We start from the raw sequence: 17,612 nt of genomic DNA, 5'->3' as shown, positions 1-17,612 counted from the left end.
CTTGACATATGGTCATGTTCTATAGGACAAGGATCAATATATTTAAGAAATTCTACATTTCTGCATATTCAATCCAATGCATACAGACACAGAGATCAGCATACTGTGAATTTGCATTTTAGAATACATTATGGCCCGTAGTTTTGGTCTCCCCAACAAGTGGAAACATATTCTCTACGTCTACCCTATCAAAATCAGGCCTCCCTTTTGCCTTCTCTTTTCTAGAACAAAAGAGTCCCAGCCTGCTCAATCTTTCCTGATAGGTATAATCCCTCAGTTCTGGGATCATCCTTGTAAATCTTTTGTGCACCTTTTTTTTATTCATTCATGGGATGTGGGCATCGCTGGCAAGGCCAGCATTTATTGCCCATCCCTAATTGCGCTTGAGAAGGTGCCTACAGTGCCTCTATATCCTTTCTATAATATGTGACAAAAAATAAAGTTTCAGAACATAGTGACCAAAGGGCTTTATTGACAAGTGAAAATGGCCCCGATTTAAACTCCAGTGGATTCCCTGCTCAGTCTGGAGTTAAAATTACAGTCGGGTCTCAATGATGCATATGTGAAGAAGGACCCTGTTAGCTCTGGACACGTATCCTTGCTGCCTGATCAGGAGAGCAGCTTAAAGTTGCAGATGTTGCGATCCTGGTGACTTTCGGACAGGCAAGAGTGGGGCAATTTTAACTGGCCCCCCCCGCCAGGTTTCTGCTGAGCGAGTAGAGCTAAAATCATTCCCATTGTCTTTGTTTTATGTGAGGGGGGGGAGGTGGTTCTTCCTGATCAGTATGACTCAATACCACACTGGGCAATGGATTATTCACTGAGGCAGCAGGGATAATGACCAACTAGTTGTAAACTGAAAAATTCCCCATTCTTTCTTCTCTCTCATTCCCGACCACCACCTGCCCCCCACCCCCCATACAATCAGCACATAACATTTAAATATATCTAGAACATCAAGGTTCCTGCCAATTTACTTTCACAAATCAAATAAACTTTCTGATTCAGGCAGGCCTTGCAAATGGTTTCCCTCCAATGTTTTTATTCCCATTTTGTATTTGACACAACAACAACAACAACAGCCTGTATTTATATAGTGTGGCGGAGCCACTAAGGGACTCCAATCAATTGTATATAATTCCCTTTAATAATATGTTGGCTGCAGCCTGAGTCTGTATCTTTGTTTTCACTGTTTACATGTACAGAGCAACGCGATAGAAACAGAAGATAGGAGCAGGAGTAGGCCATTGGTGGGGAAAACGTGATGACGTGATGACGTCAGCCATGGGACCGCCCTAGGAGTCCTCGCGAAGCCTCCGAACTGACTAGACCTATATTCGATGTTCTCCTGTAGTTATCCGTTAAACTCTGTTACATCCTGGGGGTTACCATTGATCAGAAACTGAACTGGACCAGCCATATAAATACTGTGGCTACAAGAGCAGGCCAGAGGCTGGGAATTCTGCGGTGAGTGTCTCACCTCCTGACTCCCCAAAGCCTTTCCACCATCTACAAGGCACAAGTCAGGAGTGTGATGGAATACTCTCCACTTGCCTGGATGAGTGCAGCTCCAACAACACTCAAGAAGCTCGACACCATTCAGGATAAAGCAGCCTGCTTGATTGACACTCCATCCACCACCTTCAACATTCACTCCCTCCACCACCGGCGCACTGTGGCTGCAGTGTGTACCATCTACAAGATGCACTGCAGCAACTCGCCAAAGCTCCTTCAACAGCACCTTCCAAACCCGCGACCTCTACCACTTAGAAGGACAAGGGCAGCAGATGCATGGGAACATCACCACCCTCCAAGTCACACACCATCCTGACTTGGACCTGTATCACCGTTCCTTCACTGTCGCTGGGCCAAAATCCTGGAACTCCCTTCCTAACAGCATTGTGGGTGTCCCTACACCATATGGACTGCAGCGGTTCAAGAAGGTGGCTCACCACCATCTTCTCAAGGGCAATTAGGGATGGGCACTAAATGCAGGCCGAGCCAGCCAGCGACGCCCACATCCCATCAATTAATTAAAAAAAAACTTTTCATTAAACCTCGTTTATTTCATCGCCTGAGTGGACCTCAGTCTTTTGGATAGGAACTAGACATTCCTACATTGGTGACCCCAACTTTTGCGAACAGTTTTCGCAGAAGTTACCGAACATGGAATCGAACGCTGTTGCTTTAAAGCTACCACAGAGCTGAAGCCCAGTTCACCATCAGGAACATCGTTGCGGATCAGACCCGTTACTATCACGTGGTCTCTGCCCTCGACAGTGCCACAGCCTCGCGGATCGTCAGCCTACTTGGTAATCCACCAGAAGATCGCAAGTGTGATACGATAAAGGCACGGTTGTTACAGGTCTTCGGGCTCACGAAGTCGGAGCGCGCCCGCCGGCTGCTCAATATGCCCGGCCTCGGGGACGCCAAGCCGTCTGAGCTCATGAGCCAAATGCTCACGCTCCTGGGCTCCAAACCGGAATGCTTCCTCTTCAGGGAGCTATTCCTCAGCCAGCTACCGGAGCAAGTTCAAGCTGCCCTAGCCAGGTCGGAAGTCATCGACTGTGCAGAGCTGGCTGCCGGAGCGGACAAGATCTTCGCGGTGACATGGCAGTGCTGCGCTGCCACGAGGCGCCCATCCCCCACGGATGCCGCTCCAGCCCCTCAACCTGCGGGGTTGTGCTTCTACCACGCCCGTTTTGGCGCGAAAGCAAGATGCTGCCACCCTCCCTGCAGCTTTTTACTCAAAAAAAAACAGCAGCCACCCTGTCGAAAGAAGACCGGTTATAACGAGCACCCCGTGGCTGCGATGGCAATCGGTAATTCGGGAAAACTCCTCCTTATCAATGATTCCCTATCTGGTCGACGTTTCCTTTGCGACACCGGAGCGCAGTGTAGCATCCTACCCACGTCTAATCTTGATCTACAAGTTGGGGGGCACGGCCCCTTCCTCCAGGCGGCTAATGGCGGGGCCAGCAGTTTTACTGGGATTTCATCACGGCCAAAGTCTCTCAAGCCATCCTCGGGGCAGATTTTTTGTGCGCCAACGGCCTCCTGGTGGATGTACGGCACCGCCGGTTGATCAATGCAGCCACTTTTCACTCCATCCCGTGCTACCATGGTAACACCGTGGCACGCACTGTCTCCTGCGCGTCCCCACCTCCGGATGACTTCACTCGCCTCCTCGGAGATTTCCCAGACCTGACCAGACCCACTTTCTTTTCCACGGCCACGAAACATGGTGTCGAACATCACATCACCACTACGCACGGGCCCGGCGCCTCGAACCTGGCAAGCTCGCGGCTGCGAAAGCGGAGTTCGACACGATGGAGCGGCTAGGGATTATTCGCCGGTCGAATAGTCCCTGGTCTTCGCCTCTCCACATTGTTCCGAAACCTGGCAGCGGATGGCAGCCTTGCGGTGACTACCAACGCCTGAATGACGCCACTACTCCTGATCAGTACCCGATCCCTCATATTCAGGATTTCTCTGCACATTTGGCAGGAAATACGATTTTTTCAAAATTCGACCTTGTCCGTGGCTACCACTAGGTCCCCGTACACCCGCAAGATGTCCAGAAAACTGCAGTCATCACCCCATTCGGCCTGTTTGAATTTCTACGGATGTCGTTTGGATTGAAGAACGCTGCACAGGCTTTCCAGTGCTTGATGGACTCCGTGCTTCGGGACCTCAAGTTTCTGTTCGTCTACCTTGACGACATCGCCAGCCCTAATAAAGAGGAGCACATCTGCCATTTGCGCACCCTCTTTAGATGCCTCAGTCAACCCGGCCAAGTGCCAGTTCGGCCTGCAGCAGATTGATTTTTTAGGCCATCGCATCACATCAGACAGTGCAATTCCCCTGCAAATGAAGGTGGAGGCAGTTACTTCGTTCCCGCACCCGCAGTCCATCAAGGCCCTGCAGGAGTTCCTCGGGATGGTAAATTTTTATCACCGGTTCGTACCTAATGCAGCTCTGCTCATGCAGCCCCTGTACGAGGCCCTCAAGGGCAAGTCCAGCAAGGATCCGATCAGCTGGACGGTCGAAATGGACTGGGCGTTCATTGACACAAAAGGCGCTTTAGCCAATGCAACCATGCTGGCACACCCGCTGCCAGGTGCCACCATCGCCCTTACCACCGACGCGTCAGACTACACCATCGGCGCAGTGCAGGAACAGTGGGTGCATGGGACGTGGCAACCGCTGGCGTTTTTCAGCCGTCAACTGCAACGAAACGAACGAAAGTACAGCACGTTTGACCGGGAGTTGCTGGCCCTTTTTCTGGCCAAGTGCCATTCTTGCTAGAAGGACGTCCGTTCACGGCTTTTGTGGACCATAAGCCACTAACGTTCACCATGGCCAAGACCGCCGAACCGTGGTCAGCTCGGCAACAACGTCAGCTGACGTTTATCTCAGAATTCACCACTGACATTCAGCATGTGTCCGGTAAAGACAACCTGGTGGCGGATTGCCTCTCCCGCGCGACCGTTCATGCAGTCCAGCTCGGCATCGACTATGCCCTCATGGCTGCAGATCAAGCCTCGGATCCGGAGGTCCAATCTTACAGAACCAACCCCTCTAGCCTCCAAGCGGCCGACGTCAAATTCCATGCCGCGGGCACTACGCTACTCTGCGACGTCTCCGTAGGAGATCCTTGCCCTATCGTCCCGGTCGCCTGGATGCCGAAAAGTTTTTGACGCCATACACGTCGCACCCTGGCATGAAAGCCTCGCAACGGTTGATGTCGTCCAAATTCGTGTGGTGGGGCATGCACATGGATGTTCGCGACTGGGCCAACACCTGCGTGGTCTGCCAAAAGGCCAAGGTGCAGCGTCACATCAAGGCTCCATTGGCCACTTTCGCCGTTCCGGAACGTAGGTTTGATCATGTGCATGTGGACCTGGTGGGGCCACTCCCGCCTTCGCATGGGTTTATCATCTTCTTACAATGGTGGATCGCACCACTCGATGGCCGGAGGTGGTTCCTCTGTCTTCCACCACTACCGCAGACATCGCCAGGGCATTCATCTCATCTTGGGTCGCCCACTTCGGGGTACCGGCGGACATCTCGTCCGATCGTGGGCCGCAGTTTTCTTCGGAGCTCTGGAACGCTGTGGCTCAGGGGCTCGGCGTCAAGCTACATCGCACCACCGCCTACCACCCACAGGCGAACGGCCTGTGTGAACGATTCCACAGGTCGCTCAAAGCCACACTGTGAGCCAGCCTTCAAGGTGCGGGCTGGGTGAACAGACTTCCATGGGTCCTTTTGGGTCTTCATACGGCACCTAAAGAAGGTCTTCAATCATCCTCGGCGGAGCTTGTGTATAGCCAGCCGCTACACATACCAGGGCATTTCCTTCCATCTCCAACAGAGCCATGGTCCGCGTCCCAGCAGCTCATCAGCCACCAGGAGGCAGCCAGAAGTTTCGCCAGTGCTTATGTCGCATCACGGTGGCATAGTGGTTAGCACTGTTGCCTCACAGCGCCAGGGACCCGGGTTCGAATCTGGCCTCGGGTGACTGTCTGTGTGGAGTTTGCACATTCTCCCCGTGTTTGCGTGGGTTTCCTCCGGGTGCTCCGGTTTCCTCCCACAGTCCAAAGATGTGCGGGTTAGGTTGATTGGCTATGATAAATTGACCCTGAGTGTTAGGGGGATTAAATACATGGGGTTACGGGGATAGGGTGGGATATGTGTTGGTGTAGGGGTTACGGGGATCGGGTGGGATATGTGTCGGTGCAGGCTCGATGGGCCGAAATGGCCTCTATCTGTACTGTGGGGTTTCTGTGATTTCTGTGATCCCTGCTGAGCTGAAGAACGCCGACTATGTGTTTATCCGCCACGACGCTCATCGGGACCCGCTCAAACCCCCTTACACTGGTCCTTTCCATGTGATAGAGCCGGGAGACAAATCTTTTTCGGTCGATGTTGGAGGTAAACCGCACCACATTTTGGTTGACTGGTTGAAGACTGCTCACTTGGACCTTGACCGCCCAGTCGAGATCGCACAACTGCCGAAACGTGGCCGACCGCCCACAGCCGCTGGGCCAGATCAAATGCCCGCCAGCTCGCCCGCCGTCCATCAGCTTCCACTTCAAGGCTACTGAAGTCGATCTGACAGGCTTGTCAGACCTCCTCGCCATTTTACTTTTGCTATTAAAGACAATTCTGGGGGGGGGGGCGCATGTGGCGGAGCCACTAAGGGACTCCAATTAATTGTATATAATTCCCTTTAATAATATGTTGGCTGCAGCCTGAGTCTGTATCTTTGTTTTCACTGTTTACATGTACAGAGCACGATCACTTTAATAGCACGGGCAAACGCGATGCCGTCACGCCGTTCATCACGTGATCCCCCACTGGCAGGAAAAACGTGATGACGTCATGACGTCAGCCACGGGACCGCCCTAGGAGTCCTCATGGAGCCTCCGAACTGACTAGACCTATATTCGATGTTCTCCTGTAGTTATCCGTTAAACTCTGTTACTTTTCATTAAACCTCATTTATTTGATCGCCCGAGTGGACCTCAGTCCTTTGTATAGGAACTAGACATTCCTACAATAGCACCTTTAACATAGTAAAACGTCCCAAGGTGCTTCACAGGAGCGTTATCAAACAAAATTTGACACCAAACCACATTAGGACAGGTGAGGTAGGTTTTAAGAGGAATCTTAAAAGGACTAAAGGACTATAGAGGTGGCGAGGTTTAGGGAGGGAATTCTAGATATTAGGGATGGCCAACAATGTTGGGGCGAAGGAAATCGGGAAAGCACAAAAGGACAGAATTGGAGGAACGCAGAGATCTGAGAGAGCATTAACATTAGTGTGAGCTCTTAGGTCAGTGTCACAAATAAACCAAACATCTGGATAACTTCCTGAAAGGGTGGTGGAGGCAGACTCAATCTCATCTTTCAAAAGGGAGTTGGATAAGTATCTGAAGGATAAAAAATTGCAGGGCTACGGGTAAAGGACAGGGGAGTGGGACTAGCTGAGAGTTGGCACGGGCTCAACAGGCCGTATGGCCGCCTTCCGTGCTGTAACCATTCTATGATTCTATAACATAAATCAGACAAATATAGAAACAAAAGTAAAAAGCACTGTCAACACATGATACACAATTCTTTTGCAAGCACTCCTGCAAGTTCCAGGCCAGGTAATCTAATCACAGAATAACGTTTCCAAATTTCAGTTACCAGTGAAAACTGTGCTCCCCTGTGTTACCAGGGGAGAAAGCAACATCATTGTGTACTTGCATTGATATTGCAGCATTAAGTCCTTAAATACTGTTTAGCAGCAATTAACATTAGAGCAAACTACTGAACATGTTGCTCCGTGTCACAACCAGGGAGACAAGAAGCAATCTTCAACGGCATATGAAGAGAAGGTCAAAATGAGGCATTTTTAAAAAAATGCTAAATTACCAGATTTTGTATTACTTTACACAGACACATGGAAGGGCTTTTTGCGAAACATGACAGATTGCTGCTCGAGTACAAATACTGAAAACAGTAAGGGGATTGAGAAAGTGTTCCCAAGATGCACTGAAATTGCGCTGGTTGGGTTTGGCTTCAGGGTTCTGCTAAAACTCATTTGCATAATCACAAACGTAAAACCTTCCATGAACCAGCACAATCGGGCAACGTACTAGAATGGAGTCGTTCCTTTTCTTTCCATTAGAAAATATTCCTTGTTATATTTAAGAGTGGTAATCTGGTGCAGTTTTATTAATACAGCTGAAAATGGGTTTATCACAAAAAAAATAAACGTTTTTAATAAGGGTGTTTAGTCCCCCACCTGTGAGTAACCCGATTTAAAATCACTGAAAATGATTTTAAGAAACTGTACAGAACCATTTACTAGTTTCATTGGTGTACACTAGACAGTTTCTTAGTAAATTAAATAACGTTTTGATATGAAAAGAAACTTTAAACCGTGTCTACTGGTGCCTGTGTGCCTAAGAAAATTAGCGCAATTTGAAGAGCCTGCTCAAACTAGTACAATTGGCAGAATCTCGCAATTTTGAACTGGGGGCTGTAATGATCAGTAACATGTCATTCTAGAATGGTACACTAGGTGGAGCTGTATGTTTAGTAAGGGGCTACCCACAAGGCAGTAGTCAAGATGGATGCCTGTACAGTAGTCCACATAGCTGAATAAATGACTAGCTCAAGCTAGCTGTTCATAATGAAAACATCTATTTATGTATGAACATAACATGGTACCAGGATTGGTAATATCTGCTGAATATTGTGAAACGTGACATGGAGAATTTGAAGCCACCGGAGGGTTTGAAACTCATGGGGAATGTTGACTGCAATTGGCGGACTTCAAACAACAATTCGAACTCTACATTGCTGCCATCGGGTTCGGTACGAAGCCAGACGCAAGGAAAATAGCATTGCTGCTCACGGTTGCAGGCCCACAGGTGATAGAGGTATTTAATACGTTTGTATTTGATCAAGAGGAGGACAGAGAAAAAATGGACAATGTGCGAAAGAAGTTTGATACACATTGTTCTCCCAAAAAGAACGAGACCTATGAGAGATACGTGTTCCGTTCACGGACACAGCAGCAAAATGAGACTTTTGATAGCTTTGTGACTGATCTGAAACTGAAAGCACAGACATGTAATTTCTCTGAACTGAAATCATCCATGATTCGTGACCAGATTGTGTTTGGTATTCATGATAAAAAGGTCAGGGAATGTTTGTTGAGAGAAACTGAACTAACATTGGAGAAAGCTGTGAAAATATGCCATGCCAGTGAGCTAGCTCAACAGCACGCAAAGACTTTCAGTGAAATTAATAATAATGCGACTGTAGTAAGTGATAGTGCTGCTGTCGGTGCTGTGTCCTACGAGGGGAAGAAACATGGGCAGAACAGAAATGCAAAGCAATCGGAGGATGGAATTTTTAATTGTAAATGCTGTGGTTACCAGCACCAGTCAAGACAATGCCCAGCATTTGGCAAAATGTGCACAAAATATAATGGAAAGAATCACTTTGCCAAACAATGCTTTTCAAAAGTAAAAACAAAGAAAGGGCAACAAGTCAATGTGCTTGAGGACACTGATTTAAGTGAGACTTTTTTTGTAGGAATGGTGTCATGTGACAATATAGAAAAGGATAGAGAAAATGTGCAACCCTCAGGAATGGACAATGCTGAACATAAAGTTAATGCAGTACAAGAGGACAAATGGATGATGCCACTGCAGGTAAACGGAGCATTAGTTACATTGAAACTAGACACTGGGGCAAAAGCAAACTTAATCAGTATGAGTGACATTAAAAATATGAAAGAAAAGCCCAAAATACAGAAAAAGTCAGTACTACTGATGAACTATAATGGACAGAAAATAGATAGCTTAGGTGTATGCACACTTAAAGTGACAGTCAAAGACAAAGTGCCTCATCTCATGTTTTCTGTTGTGACTGAAGGACTTGATTCACTACTAGGTGACAAAGCTTGTGAGGACTTAGAACTGGTCAAGAGAGTCTACCGTATAAACTGTGTCATAAGCAGACCAGATGACTCAGTGGATTCTGTAGTGAGTAATTTCCAGGACGTGTTCAAAGGATTTGGAGTTCTACCATTCACTTACAAGATCCAGCTAAAGGAGGATGCTCAGCCAGTGGTACATGCTCCACGGAGAGTTCCAGCACCCCTGCATGACCAGCTCAAGAACGAACTACAGAATGACCACACCAGGAGTCATCAGGAAAGTCGAAGAGCCAACAGACTGGGTTAACTCCATGGTATGTGTAAAGAAAAAGAACAATGATCTAAGAGTATGCATGGATCCAAAGGACTTAAATGCAAACATAAAATGTGAACACTACCAGATTCCCAAGTGAGAAGAAATCACCAGTGAAATGTCAGGTGCCAGATACTTCACAAAGCTCGATGCCTCACAAGGATTTTGGCAACTAAAACTGGATGAAGAGAGCACCAAATACTGTACCTTCAACACACCATTTGGCAGGTATTGTTTCCTCAGAATGCCTTTCGGGATAATATCTGCATCTGAAATCTTTCATAGAGCGATGGAACACATCATTGAAGGTCTGGAAGGAGTTCGGGTCTATGATGATGACATCATCATCTGGGGCTCCACACTGAAAGAACACAATGGGAGACTGACTAAAGTGCTACAGAGCATACACCGGAATGGACTGAAGCTCAACAAAGCCAAGTGTCAGTTTGGCATCCAGGAAGTCACTTTCCTAGGAGATAATCTATCTGGTAAAGGAATAGAGCCAGATATGGAAAAAGTAAATGCCATACTCAAAATGCCCCGACCCACTGACAAAAAAGGAGTGCTACGCATCATGGGGATGATAAACTTCATTGGAAAGTTCATTCCTAACTTGTCAGCCCAGACAGCCTGTCTGCGAGACCTGCTACATAAAACAAATGAGTTCGCATGGACAGAAGACATGAACAAGAGTGGATGAACCTCAAAACAGTGCTGACAACCACACCTGTACTCACCTTCTTTGACCCAACAAAGAGAATCAAAGTGTCAACGGATGCATCAAAAGATGGCCTAGGCGCGGTCTTGCTACAAGCAGAGGGTGAAGATTGGAAGCCTGTTGCCTATGCCTCCAGGTCTATGACTGACTCTGAGTGTCGATATGCCCAGATTGAAAAGGAATGTCTAGGCTTGGGAGTTGAACTAGAAAAGTTCCATGGCTACATATATGGACTTCCCACCTTCACAGTTGAGACAGACCACTGCCCACTGGTTGCCATCATAAAAAAAAATCTGAATGAGATGTCTCCAAGGATTTTACGACTCATGATGAAGCTGCAAAGATATGACTTTGAACTGATCTACACAGCAGGCAAACACATAGTGTTAGCAGATGCACTATCCTGAGCACCCACAATGAGTCATGTAAGCTCTACTGAGGAAGACGTGGATGTTCATGTGAGTATGGCCACTGCTGCGCTGCCCGTGTCAGACACAAAATCAAAGCAAATAGCAGAAGAAACAGTAAAAGATAGAGTGTTACAAACAGTAATAGAGAACATTCATCATGGTTGGCCAAAAGGTTCCTGTCCAAAGTACTATCACATCAGGTCAGAGTTAAGTGTCGCAAGTGGACTATTACTAAAACAGAACAGAATAGTCATTCCACAGGCTTTACATCAAGACATGCTCAAAAGGATTCATGAGGGACACCTCGGAATTGAAAAATGCAAAAGGAGAGCAAGAGACACTGTTTATTGGCCTGACATAAATAAGGACATTGAGAACATGATAGGCAAATGTGAGACATGTCAGAAACACCAAAACAAACAAGCAAAGGAACCAATGACTTACCAACAGCACCATGGCAAAAGGTTGGTATGGACCTTTTTCATTTGAATGGTAAAGACTATCTATTAGTGATGGACTACTATTCTAACTATCCTGAGATGGCGCTGCTCTCAAGCACATCAGCAAGCAGTGTCATAATGCATGTTAAATCCATCTTCGCCAGACATGGAATTCCCAGGATTGCTGTTAGCAACAATGGTCCGTGCTTCAACTGTAAGGAGTGGCAACAGTTTGCAGCACATTATGACTTTCAACACATCACATCCAGTCCTCTATATGCTCAGTCAAAAGAAAAGCAGAGTAAGGAACTAAGACAGAGACTTCAACTGTTAAAGCTGAAACAGAAATCACACTATGACAATTCATCAAAAACTCTGAAACCATTGACAAGGGATGATGTTGTCAGGATTGAGGATCCAAATGCATGGAACAGGAAAGCTACAGTTTTTGAGGAAGTAGGACCAAGTTCATACACCGTTAGAACTGAGGAAGGACAGATTCTCAGGAGGAACCGCCATTCCCTCCTGAAAACACAAGAAACTATCCAAGAGCAAATCGATGACAATGCCGCAACTGAATCTTATCACTCACCACCAGAACAATCTAACACAAACACACATACAGGCTCTCATGAAAACACATAAGACTTACCTGTGCTGAGAAGATCCACACGTGAAGTAAAAAAGCCTGATAGACTTAATCCTTGAGTACAAAGAAAACTATAATAAAAGAATGAAAAGCTTAGAGTTCATAAAGTAAAGCTTTGAAAATGTGTTGACTGTTGTGAAGATGTTTATGTCAAAGAAAGAGGGATGTAATGATCAGTAACATGTCATTCTAGAATGGTACACTAGGTGGAGCTGTATGTTTAATAAGGGGCTACCCACAAGGCAGTAGTCAAGATGGATGCCTGTACACTAGTCCACATGGCTGAATAAATGACTAGCATAATGAAAACGTCTATTTATTTATGAACATAATAACAGGGGCGTGGCCAGATTTGTTGGCGGGGTGTGATTCAGGAAAATTGAATCAGTATGAAAGATCGTGGAAAACAAGAGCGTAGGTGGTTTTAGGCGTAACTCACCTACGCTTTAAAGTTGCCAATCTTTTGTGCTGATTCGGCCAATTCTGCCCAGATTGCGCTAGAATCTGGGAGCAAAACTAATGGAAATAAGTGGAAACTCTACCCCTAAATTCAGAAACAATTTGACAAACACTCCAGGTTGAAAGCTTCAATTACAGTTTGATAATAAGCCATCAATTCCCAATACATGCATCTTTCTCTGTATGCTGCACAGTGTGTATCTGTGTGGGACCCATCTGTCGATTGAATCTTGGAAAACTATTGCAAGGCTATTTTCTGAAGCACCAGAGGCGACTGCAAGATGTGTCATTTTAAGGTGGTGGAACAATCAGAGAGAGCATCACCCCAGATGGTTGCTGGCCCAACCTCTTGGTCTATGTTGGTGTCTGACATAATTCGTTTCTTTAGCAACCACAAATAAAAGAAATCATTTACAAAAATGTAAAGAGTAGAATTGCTACATTACCTGGTGTCCTCTACAGCAGTTCAAATAATGTAAAATATTGCATTTCGGTAACTACTATCGGGCAAGGCAGACACATTTGAGATTTAACAGCAGCACAAAGTTATCAAGAGGAAACAATGAACCAACTTTCTTACCTCTTTTACTTTTGTTAGAGGCTGGAGGTAGTAATATTGGCAGAAATTGAGGACCAATGTGAAGAAACTCAAGAACTCTGTGTAGAAACATAGCAGTAGGAAGAGCCAGTGATTGTCCTCTCCAACACAATTATTTATCCTGTGAAGAAATGTTTTTGCAGGCATGTTTTGGGTTGTGGGGGAGGAAGGGGAAACATAAATTAAACGTTTTACATTCACAATAACACAAACAAGACCAATAAATTCAAAAATGTTAATCTGAATCAAAAATCTTAAATCAATTTCATTGGTACAGTTCCTGATCAATGAATTCTTCAATTGAATCCTGGATTTCAGGAAAATTCCTTGCAATTAATGCTTCTTCCCCCCACCACTATCTCCATTTGGTGACCAATAGCTTTCATTTATAGAGGCAATGACCAGATATAAGGCAAATGGAGGCACAGTGCTGCGTGCCTACACTTCATGTTAATGCATGGCTCATATGGCACCAGCGTGAAACCTTACCCCTAAGATGGGTTGAAACACCATCACTAATTCAGCACTCATTTTATATGGAGTGTGCAGGTTGGAGATTCCTGTCAGCCTCCAAGCACCACTCAGAGGGAGGGTGTGAGATAAATCGTTGGCAGCTGCAGGTGATGTTCAGAAGGTTGTGGGTTCAAGTCCCACTCCAGAGACTTGACACTCCAGTGCAGTACTGAGGGATTTCGGCACTGTGGGAGGTGCCGTCTTTCGGATGAGATGTTAAATGCTGCCCCGTCTGCTCTCTCAGGTGGATGTAACTGATCCCACGACACGATTTCGAAGAAGAGCAGGGGAGTTATCCCCTGTGCCCTGGATAATATTTATCCCTTAACCAACATCACTAAAATAAATTATCTGGTCATTTCATAGAATGGTTACAGCACGGAAGGCGGCCATTTGGCCCGTCGAGCCCGTGCCAGCTCTCTGCAAGAGCACTTCAGCTCGTTCCACTCCCCTCCCCTGCATTCTCCCTGTAGCCCTGCAATTTTTTTTCCTTCAGGTACTTATCCAACTCCCTTTTGAAAGCCACGATTGAATCTGCCTCCACCACCCTTTCAGGCAGTGCATTCCAGATCGTAACCACTCACTGCTTAAAAAAGTTTTTCCTCATGTCGCCTTTGGTTCTTCTGCCAATCACCTTAAATCTGTGTCCTCTGGCTCTCGACCCTTCCGCCAATGGGAACAGTTTCTCTCTATCTACTCTGTCTAGACCACTCATGAGTTTGAACACCTCTATCAAATTTATATCATTGCTGTTTGTGGGAGCTTGCTGTGCGCAAATTGGCTGCCGCTTTGCCTACATCACAACAGTGACTACACTTCAAAAAGTACTTCATTGACTGTAAAGCACTTTGGGAGCTCCCGAGGAGGTGAAAGGTGCTATATAAATGCAAGTCTTTCTTTCCTTCTTTCTGTTGTTGCACTGGCGGAAAAAGTATCAGGGGAGTATCAGGCATAGAATAATAATCATGGGAGATTTCAAATACCCCCAAATAAATTGGCAGGAAGAAGTAGCGAAAGGAGAAAACGGAATGGAGTTTTTACATTGTATACAGCACTGCTTTCTCACTCAGTATGCAAGAAGTCCAATCGGGAAAGAATCACTGTTGAATCTTATAATGGGTAATGAGCCAGACAGATGGGAGAAGTAAGAGCAGGAGAGCATCTTAGTAGTAGTGAGCACAACATAGTATGGTTCAAGATTAGGATCGAGAGTGACATAAGTAGGACAAAGACTAAGGTAATAGATTGGAAAAGAGCACATTATGATGAAATGAGGGTGGAACTAAAGGTGGTAAACTGGGAGAAAATCTTGAAAAACAAAAAGACAGAAAACGGTAGGAAATCTTTAAAAGGATAATCAATAGAATTCAAGAGAATTGTATTCCACTAAAAGCCATAAACAATCAAGCTAAATATGGGGCACTGTGGATGAATAAAGAACCAAAGGAAAAACTGAATCTAAAGAGAAAAACATACAAGAAGTAATTTGATAATAAATGAGAGGACAAAAGGGAATACAAAGAACTTAGGAGAGAAGGCAAAGAGAAAATACAAAATCAAATTATCAAGGAATATAAAAAATAATTAAGTGTTCTATAGACACATAAATAACAAAAGTAAAATTGAAGTAGGGATAGGGCCACTAAAGGATGAGCAAGATAAACTCACAGGTACTGACAGAGAAATGGCAGAAGTATTGAATAACTACTTCAGCTCAGTTATTACTGAAGAAGTTAGCAAAATAGACAGTTCACTAGAGGATGTGCTTAAAATGAATAGTAATACAGTCTGGATAGAAAGGGAGAAAATAATTAAACTAAAAGAGGATAAGACTCAGGTCCAGATGTTATGCACCCACACATACTCAAGGAAACTAGGAGGAAATAGCAGAGGTACCAGTTTATATTTACAGAAGTTCTATAGAAGAGGGGATAGTGCCAGAGGATTGACGAACAGCTTCCTGTATACAAAAATGGAGATAGAACAAAACCTTGAAACTGTAGACCTGTCAGCTTAACATCTGTAATACCCACTGGAAATGTTATGTACGCTAAGTATGGTTATCAATCTTTAACTTAGACACTATTATCATTGTTATAAATCCCTGGGTTAAAGTTGCCCATGTGAAGGTACAGCTGCGCGCGCGGGCCGGAGTGGGGGTTCCGAAATCTCCGCGAGCCACCGGGGACGGTTTTGTTCAAAATGTCTGGAGGGGTCTCGGGAGGGGAGAACAAACGGACACAAACCGATAACAGCACTTTTCAAACTAAACGTGAACCAACACGCGCTACAGTAACTGGGACGGAGAATTCATTCGAGATTGAGTATCAACTGTTGCAGACAGTGAGGCTGCGCAGTCTCCAGGCAGAAACCCCAGGAGGAAGGGGTGGAGTCGGGTTTTTCGAGCGGGAAGAAAGGAGCGACTGGAAGAAAAGAGGGCTCAGGAGGCAAATGGCTGCCGCATCCCGTCCCGGGCTTCCAAACTCGGCCGCCACTCTTCGTATTAGTAGCTCTGCATCCAGAACTCAAAGTGGGATTCAGTGATCGTGAAGAGAATTCGAAGGGGTTCGGAGTCGTAAGTCTTGCAGACATTATACATACCATGAGCTCCAACTTAAGCGCGCCAACGAAAGAGTGCACTCGAATTTGGACACAGGGACAGATTCTCCTTTGAATCCATATAAATGGAGAATGTATGTTTATTATGTCTAGATTCATTCTAATGTATGCAAATGTCTAATTTAGGTCATTGACCCGTAATCTTCTTATACTGTCTGACGTTAAAACTATAAAGTAAGATAATTAGAATTAAGCCATTGTAGTAGTGATCTCCTTACTGGACTAGAGAATACTGTCTACAACAGAGACCACATCTCACATATATCTAGAGAACCGTGAAGGGGTTACATTTTGGGGGCTCGTCCGGGATTGTGGTCTATTTATGTCAGTAAACTAACAGTATTGAATGCTCATTGCTAAGAGAGTGGTTTGTGGTTTCTACTGGGCTGTTTGAGCATAAAAGATGGATGTTATTGAGGTTGAAGCTTGGTGCAAACGGAAGCAGATAGCTACTACCCATGCCATTGTGCTGAATGGTGCTAACGATGACCCTGATGATGTCTTGCTAAGGGCTCTGAATTGTGTCAAACCTTTGGAAAGGTTAGGATAGTTGAGCGCTGCTTGGATACAGCTACCAAGAAGCAGTTTGTGTTGATCCAGACATCAGAGAACCTGAGAGGTCATGGTTTACCTGAGGCAGTTGGGCTTTCTGAAGAGGCTGGTCCCTTGCCAGTTCAGTTTGTCCCTATTACTACTAAGGAAGAAGAAGGGTTTCAGACCAAGTTGTTGTCATTCTTGAGACAAGAAGGAAAGACTGTTGCTGATGTCAAAGGTCTGATAGGTCCTTCGGCCCTGGATATGAACACTCAGTTGGTCAGTGCATTAGTTCTCTGGTGGATAAATGCACCAATCTGCCCTTCGAGGCTCAGGGATACCGTAAGCTCCGTATGTTCTCAGGAGTGAGACCAACTCCCAGTGGGGAAGAGGAGTACGACGCCTGGGCTGAGCAGGCCCTGCCTCTGCTAGAGGAATGGCAGTGCAGTGACAATGTGAAGAGGCAGAGAAAAGTAGAAAGCTTTAAGGGTCCTGCTGCTGACATTGTAAGATTCTTAAAGGCGCAGAACACCTCTGCTACTTCCTTTGACTACATGCAGGCTCTAGAAACTGCCTTTGGAACTACTGAAACCATTTCAGATTTGATGGTCAGATTCAGAAGCACATTCCAGTGTGAGGGAGAGAAGCTGTCCAGTTATCTGCTGAGAATAGACAAACTGCTGCATTGTATGTTACGGAAAAGAGGGATTGAGTTGCCTGAAATGAATCGGTTCCGCATTGAACAGGTTGTGCGAGGTGCATTGCTCGAAGACGTGACTGCTCTTCGCATACGCATGACCCATAAGTTGCGAGATCCACCTACCTTCACTGAGCTGCTAAGGGAAGTCAGAGAGGAGGAGGATATGCTTCAGGCCCGGAATGTAGCAAAGAGTGCTGTGATGTCCAAGCTTGTGATT

At 45.8% G+C, this 17,612-nt stretch overlaps 1 protein-coding gene across 1 annotated transcript in view; it reads right to left on the bottom strand.

The window, feature by feature from the left end:
* Positions 1-13,262, bottom strand: part of zdhhc21 (zDHHC palmitoyltransferase 21) — a 72,769-nt gene extending 59,507 nt beyond the window's left edge. The window contains exon 1 of the mRNA XM_085983604.1: positions 13,012-13,262. Coding sequence (XP_085839730.1) covers positions 13,012-13,176 — 165 coding nt within the window. The 5' untranslated portion in view covers positions 13,177-13,262. The remainder of the gene's footprint in view (positions 1-13,011) is intronic.
* Between the last annotated feature and the right edge of the window lie 4,350 nt (positions 13,263-17,612).

This window comes from Somniosus microcephalus, chromosome 3 (assembly GCF_052327205.1).
Source record: "Somniosus microcephalus isolate GS21.2 chromosome 3, FLI_Smic_1.0, whole genome shotgun sequence".
In the NCBI taxonomy this organism is placed as follows: domain Eukaryota; kingdom Metazoa; phylum Chordata; class Chondrichthyes; order Squaliformes; family Somniosidae; genus Somniosus; species Somniosus microcephalus.
Note: the sequence above shows the minus strand (reverse complement) of the source record. Positions and strands in the feature narration are given on the sequence as shown.